This window comes from Platalea leucorodia (genome assembly GCF_965183815.1).
Source record: "Platalea leucorodia genome assembly, chromosome: 19".
NCBI classification, from domain to species: domain Eukaryota; kingdom Metazoa; phylum Chordata; class Aves; order Pelecaniformes; family Threskiornithidae; genus Platalea; species Platalea leucorodia.
The window spans coordinates 1,819,567-1,829,476 of NC_138841.1; the positions used below are offsets into that span (position 1 = coordinate 1,819,567).

Sequence of the window (9,910 nt, forward strand, 5' to 3'; positions counted from 1 at the left end):
ATTCCCTAGTCTGAAAAACAGAGGGATAGATGCAGCTTTACACAACAGAAGAATCCTTCATTATTAAAAACAAAAAATCCTTCATTAAAAAAAAGTACTTAAAAAATAATCACTTTTAATTATGCTGGACAATGCCGTGCAGGATTAAGCACCACTGGGTGTTGCCACCTCTCGTGGCTCCTGAGCTCTGTACCAAACATTTTACTCCAATTCATCGAAAGGAACACGGGCACAAGTAACTCCCTGCCTCTGTGCTGCTGTTGGCTGGGGCATGTGGCTCTGATTTGGCTTTGTGCTGGAAACGGTGCCGAGGACGCCGGGATGCTGCAGTTCCTGCTGAGCAGGGCTGACACGGAGCCAAGGCCTTTTCTGCTCCTCACCCACCCCAGCAGCGAGCAGGCTGGGGGGCACAAGAGGCTGGGACAGCCGAGCCCGACTGGCCACGGGGCTATCCCATGCTGTACGGCGTCACGCTCGGCGTGTAACGCTGGGGGAAGAAGGAAGGGAGGGAATCGGAGAAAGATCCGATGTCTGGCACCTTCGAGTCTCACAAGGTGACGCCTCAAATTTGTTCCAGTGCAAAGCCTGAAAATACTTCAAAGAAACCCTGAAACACCTTCAAAACCATGCAGTGTTGCAACGTAAAGTTACACCAACCAGTCAGCAAACCAAAACCAACTCTCAATGCTTCAATTCGGGCAACAAAACGTTAACATCCCTGCTTACACCGAGCCAGCCCCTCATTCGACTACAAGTAACTGCACTTGCACACTGTATTTTAGCTTAAAAGCTTCACCCGTACGAGGAGCCCTTACCATCACAGTTACCCGTTCAGAAGGAAACTCAGCGGAGAGCGCCTGCTTCTAAATTACCATAACCTCCTCCGAAACACCAAACGTGATAAAGCCCACTCAATATTCTCATAAAGCTAAGCACGCGGGCACGAATCGTGCCTTCGCAGTTACCTGATGTCTCCCGTAAGTTCTTCCAAAGAAACCAGTTTGGCATTATCTTGCAAATATCTTTATTACAATTCACAGATTAGTTCTGAATAGTTTTATTATGTACAGAAATATAACTTTAGATATAAAAACCCAACAAACTCGACACAAATCAATTAAAATCTGTATAAAGCCAATGTTGAAGGTTTTCTAACTTTCTCTAAATTATACAAAAATAAAATCTGATAATTACAGTTTTGATTTAAAGTTCAACAAGTGTTATTTTTACTTCTCACTCAAAGCACTTAGACATGTACACACCTTGTATGAGCACTTTAAGATACGTTACAGGGAAAATGGTGACAACCAAGGTTAGCTTGCTTTTCAGGTGATGGTTACGGTGACGAATTTAGTGTTGATTTCCTATCACCTTACACTGGATACTTGAAAAACGTGAGGTTGGAGAGGGGGAGACGCTTCCCCAAGCAGGTATGTTTCAGTGAGAATCAGCAGTGTTACAACAGAGCGCTTGACGCACTGCAGGTTGGAAAAAAATCATTTCTCCCATGTTAGAAGCACTTTGGAAGTAGCCGGTTTTAATCTAGTTTACATCCAATTTGTCAATTCCGTTCGTTTCCAGCTGTAGCCTTTTCCAAGCCTCTGCAAACAGCGGATCGGTATTTGCAGGTGTTAATTCACACCACTCTAAAGCTTCTTACAAGCACCAGTAAACCAAGTGAGTTGTCCAGAGTAACAGAAGCACCAACGAGTTCTCCAAAATCGAAGAAACTAGGAGAGTCACGGAAAAATCACTATAGTATATTTTACCAAGAGCAACGAACAGCATTTTTACTTATTAGTCACACTTGGACCGTAAGTCAACAAATTTTCTATTGCAATTCTACATTTATCATCCTGCAAGCTTTTTCCTAAACCAAAAAGCAGAACGCCTGGGATCAAATACGATACAGGAAAATGAACTCCTAAAAATTAAAAGTTATTTCACAGGATTTGAGGCCATGATTAGAATTACGATTTCACAACTAAAATTAGCTTTTGTAGGAAAGGAGAAGCCAATATTTTTTTATGCCATGGGGATGAAAAATGACATTGCTGCATTGCTTCCAAGAAACCAGTCTGTAGGGCTGCTGGAGTTTCCTCTGTATTTTAAGTTTACACGACAACTCTACTGTAGTTCACAGTTAACCCTCTGAATTTCCTAACTGTAGCACTTCCAACTTGTAGCAGAGAAATTTTTAAATTCAAGGAACACACTTCATGCAACAAGAATAAAGTATAAACCCAAAAACTCTGAAATTTTTGAAAATTAAAAGTAATGGCCAAAAAGATGGCACGATAAAGCAGAAAATTCAGTAAAGCTCTGTGAAGCTCTTCTGTATCTGTAATTTTCTTTCACACTAAAAATGGAAGTCATTAATGAGCTGACAAATCTGAAGTGTTTTTAGGTTTCTCCCTTAAAAAAGGGAAGCAAGTCTATCAGCTGAACGAACCAAGGAGCAAATATTTTATTCGCGCAACTTCGTGCAAACAGATACGAATTCTTTGACGTTTGCTATTTATTCCATTGCATGACCCCATACCTGCTCGGGTAACGGCCACACAACATCCTTCAGGTCCAAACACATATCCAAATGGTGCTGCTTTTTATTTTTACTGAAACAACAATTAAACATTTTAAGTTAGGAACATAAATAAGGAGTGTCTTCCTTCCACCGAGGACCTCAACTTTCAGACCCCAAACGTGAAATGTTATATTGGTACCAGATGAACAAAAGTGCAGACGCAGAGAGGTATTAATACTGGCTTTTGGTAAAGAACACAGCGATTTGTAGCCTTGGATTTCAGTAAGTCAAAGATAATTCCCCTTACAATTACCAGAACAAGCATATTGGATACAAGAAATATGAAGAATTCTTCACTTCAATCCATCTTCAGAAAGCAGAATCAATTACGGCAAAGTTACTCTAAGATTGACTAAAGAACCAGGGCCTAGTCCCCTTTGCGTGGCTACCTAAATTCAAACTATCAGCCACAGCCTTGATACATACCTTGAAGCTTTAATTATTGATCAGGATGAGGCCTTTTATTGCCCTGAAAGCAAGGAGGTTTGGTGCACAAGCAGCCAACACCCTTCGGAACAGTACTGGGTAAAGGTATTATTTAAATAAAGACAAACCAAAGGGCTTGTAGTGCACCAGAGTTCCCCTGAATCCCCCAGTGTGCTAGACTGAAATATTAAGACAGCAAAGCGTTACATCAGCACTCAAACATAGATTACATGCAAAACTGGGATCTTAAAAGGAAGGAATAAACGATCTGCTTTGCACAGTAAAGTTAACATTATTAGCTAACAAAATTTGAGACTTTTGTACAAGTTAGAGAAAATGGAGAACCACAAGAAAGTAGCATGTACCTCTAGAAACTTTAAATCAAAACTGCAATAACTAGGTTCTGAGCCCCATAAATATTTCCTTCAAAATAGGTTTTGCTTTTTCAAAGTGCAAAAATCCAACTTAATAGTCACCACTTCTCAACATACGGCAGACAAGGCATTTTTGGAATGGATTTAACCTAAAGCAGTCCGTTTCTCAAGTGTTACTTAAAAGGAATGCAATTATACCACCCTTACCCTTGATGATACTCAAAAGGTTTTGTCTGGATATCAAAATGGGACACACAGCTGTATTTGTTGGCTGAATATTGAACTGGGAAAAAAGTGTAAAAATCCCATTTCGCTCCCCATTTCAAAATAGCACATGCAGCTGCCACTTCTTGTTTTGACGTTCATGAGTGCTTCGGGTCGCACAACTACCAGGTCTTTTAAGGTGCTAGAAGAGATCAATCCTCTTGTAGTAGGTTTCTTGGAGTCTATTAAATACTCTTTGTCTATGCTCTGTTGTGAAGCAGTACCCTATGGCTTCTTCTGTTTCTTGGATACGTTTCTGGAACCTGCATCCATCTCGTGCAAGCTCTTCCCAGGGTCCTTTACGATCCTCCTCGCCGCTTATGTAATACTCAGTAACTTTTTCAAGGAAGGTTACCTGGAAAAGACAAGTCATTTAGTAAGGCATTAGCCAAACACTCATGCAAAAGGTGCTTAATATCTATTTGCACATGTGGTTTTTGTTTTTTTTTTAAAAACAGAAGCTATTAAATGCCTAAAAATAGTAAAAATCCTCAGATACGCTACCTGCACATGCTACATCTCTGCACCACCTAGGCCAGAGTATATTTCACGCCTCAGCTTTAAAAGCAACCAGTTGCTGACCTCTCCCTCTACCAAAAGTAACTCTCAAACTACTACAGAGTTTCTAAACCGCAGCCTAAGGGGCCTCTTTAGGCTGAGGGCAGATCACACCGTGTTCCCGGTGAAATTCCACCCCCCTGAGCTCAGCACCGGGTTATAACCTCACACGGATAAGGTTCAAGCAGGTTACTCAGCAGGACATGCCAGGACACTCACTCAAGGCTAGAAATATGCTACCAGCCAACATCTCCGATTACTGAAGCTTACATAATACAAATTGAGGAAGAATCATTGTTCTGTAGAGTAAGTAATCATGTGAGTCAGCTCGTACTTCAGCACCAGGAAAAGAAATCACACTACGCTACATATAAGGAAGCAACACTCATCACTACGGGAACGAAACAAACCCATCTATTTAGAGCTGGTATCAAATTCCAGCGTATTTAAGTCATGCAACGAAAGTCACAGTCGCAGCACTTTAAAATACATACGAAAACTTTCACTCTCTGCTATTTTTAAGAACTATTAAGCTATTTTAAGAAAAGAAAGAAACTTATAGGCTCAGATCTAAATTTGACAGTATTTAGACTATTACTATACTAAGGATTTAAGTCTTTCTGTTATCAAGCGATAAGAAAAGGACAGACTATTTCAGGCTCCTACTGAATTGTGCATTGCTTTTAATTTAGCTACACAAAAGGCACAAAACTGCAGGACAAACTAACTGTCAGCACCCGTCAGCTCTCAGCCTAGGACCAATTCTTGAAGACAAGCCAAACACTGTCGTTACAGACGACTCCCCTGGATTTGCTGCGGGACAGCTACTTAGGGAAGGTCAGGACAAAACGTGGGGAGGTACAAAAAACTTCCTCCTGCATTCCTATGTTTTATTAACACAGAACTCTAGTTTCACACCCAGTTCGTGCTAACACAACGAGGAGCGTAGAGTGAGATTGCATTTTGTGGTAGAGCCATCTTCCAGCCCTCACAGAAGACATGAAGGTAACAGTTATGGAAGAGGTGACCTACAGGAATAATCAGCAGTTGAGGATACAGAGCCACAAGAGACCACCTGAAAGCAACCTCTGGAAGTCATCTAATTCCAGTGCAGCGATCCCAAATTACTGCCGAGTTGCCTGTGAAAGCAGGGGCATCAGACCCCACAGGTCCTCGCACAGTGCCAATGCACTGCTCACTCGTAAGTGAAACAAAACGTGCCCAGGTTTTATGACTTTACAAACGTGAATATTGCTGCTCTTTGATTGCAGGATGCCAGGTAGGAAACAGCCTTCAGCAGGATGAATGACTTGAAGATTTCCCGGGAACAGCTCGATCACTGCTGGGCAATCTGCTCTGTTTTGCAGACAGGTCTAATTAAGGATCTGCTCTCCAGCACACGGAGCTGTTACATCAGCCTGCCCCTTTGTGAGTTCCTACCTTACATCCTTTTTACATCAGTCCAAGCCACCCTTGGGCACAATTACTGCATTTTGTAACATCGTGCTAAATATTGCGTCTAGATCATCGTTCTTTCACCATGTCAATAGATTACACAGAGTCACACAACACATTAGTCAAGAAATGACTACCGTTAAGTCTACATCCCTGACACGCAGCAAGATTTTAGGTGACAGCAGTATGAACTTACAGCGGGGCTCACCAGAGCATTTCCGACAGATGCGGTCAGTTACAAAGGACCCCTTGCAGAAACTGTTTATTTTCAATTTAGATTAAAACATAATAGTTTATCCTCTGTGAGCCATTAAAGGCCACTTGCCCTAGCAAAAACAGGTACAAAGTTACCTCCAAGTCAAGCTTTTGATTAAAAAAGCAAACAAATCTCTGGCTGCAAGAAGGCTAAAGCAAGCATTATGCAACTTTTCTATTTTGATAACTTGTTACACCAGCCTATTACCCTGGGACTCGGTGTCACAACTCACACAAATGTCTGAAGTATCACGCAGGACTCAGACATTATGCCTGAAAAGCCATCCTGTACATCTGTAGCATCATAAAACTCATGAGAAGACGAATTTGTTTATTACTATTTACCTGAATCCTAGCACATGTATACAAAGTTTTTTAATGCACTAATTCGTCATAAACACATCACACTTCCAGTTAGTGCTCAAAAGCCCAGTTCCAGATTACATACTTTTAATAAACGACCGCTGAATTGTAATAGTCTCTTAAATGGAAATGGGAGTATCGCTATACTCTCTATTGAGCCTTCAGCGGCTTACTGGAGCACGTTAACCCACAGCAGAAGAGTTCTTCCTACTCCAAAAGACGTCTGTAACTCAAGCAGGCTTCTCACAAGTCCTAAAATGTTTACAACGCTTTAAGTCCCGATTACACTATGTGCACGCAAAGGTCCTAAAACACTTCATCAACACCATTCATAACAGAAACGGGTATTTTCCAGAGGAAAAACTTAAGTCACAGTTCTCATATGTTTCCCTGATGACAAGAACTACGTCACAATGCAAATATGGAACGAAAACTACATCTTAAAAGGAAAATCTAACTAACTTCAAGTCTAGAAAAGAAATTTAAAGACATTATCTGTCCCGTGCCACTGAATTATGAAATCTACCATCACGTGCAAAGGATGAGGCACACTCATTTCAGTCAAATAATTAGAGCATAAGCTCACAGGGGCATGATCTGCCTACCGCTGTGGCTGGAATCCTGGCACAAGTGACCTCACCCACTTGGCGCAAGGCGGGTTTTGTTGTTTGCGTTTTTTTGTTGTTGTTTGTTTGTTTAAGCATCCCCAAAACACAAAAACATAAACGAAGTATATACCTTTTTCCGCTTGGTACTTCTACATTTCTCACCAGAAAGAACGTCGTGCTGCACAAAGTCAGTGACCCCACAGTTATGTTTTTCCAACTGCACCCGACAGACAGTTAAGTGACTGCGCTCAGAAGCGACCAAACTCGACCTCTCGGCTCCTTCTAAACCAGGCGTCCCTTTTTTCTCTGCTGTTTGAAAGGCTGCCTTGAAGTTTAAAGGATTATATGGATCATCTGAGGTACAGAAGGAGTTCCAAAGTTTCAAGTTTTCTTCCTCATCCACACTGCTACAGTCCCAGTCGTCCTCCTCTTCAGAACTAGGAGGAGGAGAGCCTGAAGACTCCTCTGCCCATGAAGAATCTTCCTCCTCCTCTTCCTCCTCCTCCCCATCCAACATATCCCTTCCCGGATCGCTGGAAGATGTCTGAATGGTGGCTGTGAAGTTCTGAGGGTTGTACGGATCCAAACTGTAGAAGGAATTCCAGAGATGAAGCCTCTCCCCGTCCTGGCTACCAGTGTCTGAATCCGAGGGGAGCCCTTCGCTGTCAAACCCATCATCGTCATCATCCCACTCTTCCTCGTCATCTGCACTCTCCTCCCCACTGGAAGCTCCCCCTATGATATAGTCTATTAATTTATTCGCACAGGCGGGTCTGGTCGAAACTGGAAGCTTTTGCTCTGTTTCGGAGTCCTCGTCGGCCTCCTCGGTCAAGGCTTCCCCCTCAGGTGCCCCCTTCTCCGCTGAGCCCCTTATCCCCTCCTGCTCCAAGGGATCACCTCCAGGTTGTCTCCCCGGGTCGCTCGGCTCCTCGGGCCACTTCAGCTCCCCGGCATCGCCCCGCTGCTCCCGCCGTCGCCCTACCTCTTCTTGACAAACACCCTTGTGCTGCTGCTGCTCCTCCTCCAGGCTGTGATAGCCGTGGTCCGGGTCTGGCACGGCCAGGCCACTGCTCGCCAAATGCCACCGCTGGAGAAAGGCCAAGCGCTTGCTGCGGACGAACTCAGCCTCCGGCAAACCGCCCCGGGCGGGGCAGCCTCGCCAGGCCTCGGCGGGGACCTCGGCTCGCAGGGGCTGGGGCAGATGGCTCTTGCCGGAGCAGCAGGCCTGGCCCTGCTCCGGGCCCAGCACGTAGAAGTGCACTTGCGGTACCAGGCTCCGCACCAGCCCGCTTCCCCAGAGGCCGGCCGGCGGCTCCGCGCCGCCTTCTCGCCCCTTCTCCAGGGGCTCCTCCGGCCTCGGCAGCGTCTCCTCGGCCCAGTCCAGCGAGGCGGCCGGCTCCGACAGCAGCAGCAGCGGCGGGGGGCCCTTGGCGGGCGGCTGCCCGGCGGCGGGGCAGAGGGCACCGCTCAGCGCGGGGCCGGGCAGCAGCCGCTGCAGCAAAGCGGGCAGCGGGGAGAGGAGCTGCGACATCAGCCGCAGCCAAGAGAAGGGCGGGCTCGCCTGGGGCGAGGCGCCGGCGGGGGCCGCGCTGGGCCCGGCCAGCTTAGGCCAGGCCGCGGCGAAGCCCAGCCGGGCCCGCCCCAGGCCGGGGCCTTCCCGACCGCTCGGCTCCATGAGCGGCGGCGGGCAGAGGAGGCTCCTCAGCGTTCCCAGCGTTGCGGTCGGGCTTGCGGAGCGGCGCTCCGTCGAGGGGCTGCGGGACGGCGGGCGACAGCGGCGGCGGGCGGCTTCCCTCGGGTACTCGGCTCCATCCTGCTGCGGGCGGCGGCACAAAATGGCGGCGCGGGGGCGAGCGCAGCGCCTCAGCCCTCCCGCCGCCACCGCCCGGGGGCGGGGCCCGCCCGGGCGCAGGCGCCTGCCCGCCTCCGCAGCGTCACGGCGCTCCGCCGCCGCCCATTGGGCACCGCCGCGGCGGAGGCCCCGCCCCTCCCTCCGCCCGGGGATTGCATCAGCCAGAGGGCGGCGGGCGCCAGCGCGCCCCCTGGCGGCGCGGCGGGGCGCGGCGGGGGGGGGGGCGGCGAGGGCGGGCAGGGGCCCGGTAGCCACCGGCTTCGTGGGGGCGCTCCAGCCGGCTGCCCACCCCCCGTTAGCCTTCATCAGGCGGCTGTGGGTGCGTTTCGTCAGTCCACGGGGAAGGGGAATGTCCCCGTCAGTCCACGGGGAAGGGGAATGTCCCCAATAGTCCACGGGGAATTTCACCAGTCCGTGGGAAATTTTGCCAGCCCACGGGGGAATTTTGCCAGTCTACGGGGAATAATGATGGCCGAGAGACGAGGTGGAAGGGGCCAGGGTCCCTGTGGGTGCCAATAGCACGGTGCCCGGGGACTGAGGGAGCCAGGTCCCCGTCCCCCCCAGGACTTGGCCTCCTGGGATCTGCTGCGGGCAGAGGTACAGGCAGAGGTGCAGGCAGAGGTGCAGGCAGGGCCCACGCACCACCCCGTGCGTTTCATCTCCTTTATTTTCACGCCACCGTGTTACAGGCAGGTGGGTCCCGACCGCGGGAGGGGGCCAGCGCCAGCAGCCCCAGCGCCGGCGGGGCCAGGCTACTCCCCCCTTTCCACCTCCCGCTAGATACAATATTTAAAACTTTTAATATAAAGGTTAAGTTCATTATTCTCGATCCTGAGAAACATTTCGTCCGTTTACGGAGCTCTCGCTGTAAACAAAGCACCACAGGCACCAAGCCCGCACCCCTGTGCAGGCGTCCCCGGCTCCGGGGCCGGATGGCAGACGAGGAGATGGATGTCCCCGCCGGCATGGGGACGGGAAGGGTGGCCGGTGGTCCCCTTCCCGCGGCGTTCGGGGGGTCAGCCGCGTGGGGCCGGCTCCACGCACGGCCCCGCCACACCGCTCTCCTTTGGGAGCGAATTCCCTGGGATGGGAATTGCCCAGATCCAGGCAGGCAGCTCCTGGCTGGAGACAGACCCCGGGCTCCACGGGTACACGCACCCCCAGCCCACAG

General features: G+C 48.7%; 1 protein-coding gene across 4 annotated transcripts; it reads right to left on the reverse strand.

Annotated features, from left to right (window-relative positions):
• Positions 1–1,013: 1,013 nt before the first annotated feature.
• PPP1R15B (protein phosphatase 1 regulatory subunit 15B) lies at positions 1,014–8,759 on the reverse strand. 4 transcript variants are annotated; one of them, XR_014230164.1, is made up of 4 exons: positions 7,018–8,687; positions 3,592–4,003; positions 2,543–2,615; positions 1,019–1,730 (listed from the first exon to the last, which is right to left on the reverse strand). XR_014230164.1 is itself a non-coding variant. In XM_082330136.1 (2 exons), the coding sequence occupies exons 1-2, from the start codon at positions 8,560–8,562 to the stop codon at positions 3,791–3,793; spliced, it is 1,758 nt and encodes a 585-aa protein (XP_082186262.1). In that variant the 5' UTR covers positions 8,563–8,759; the 3' UTR covers positions 1,014–3,790. The 4 variants fall into 4 exon arrangements, 1 of the variants encoding a protein (XP_082186262.1); XR_014230162.1 differs by having other exon boundaries at positions 1,015–2,615; XR_014230163.1 differs by having other exon boundaries at positions 1,017–1,730; positions 2,543–4,003.
• Positions 8,760–9,910: the final 1,151 nt, after the last annotated feature.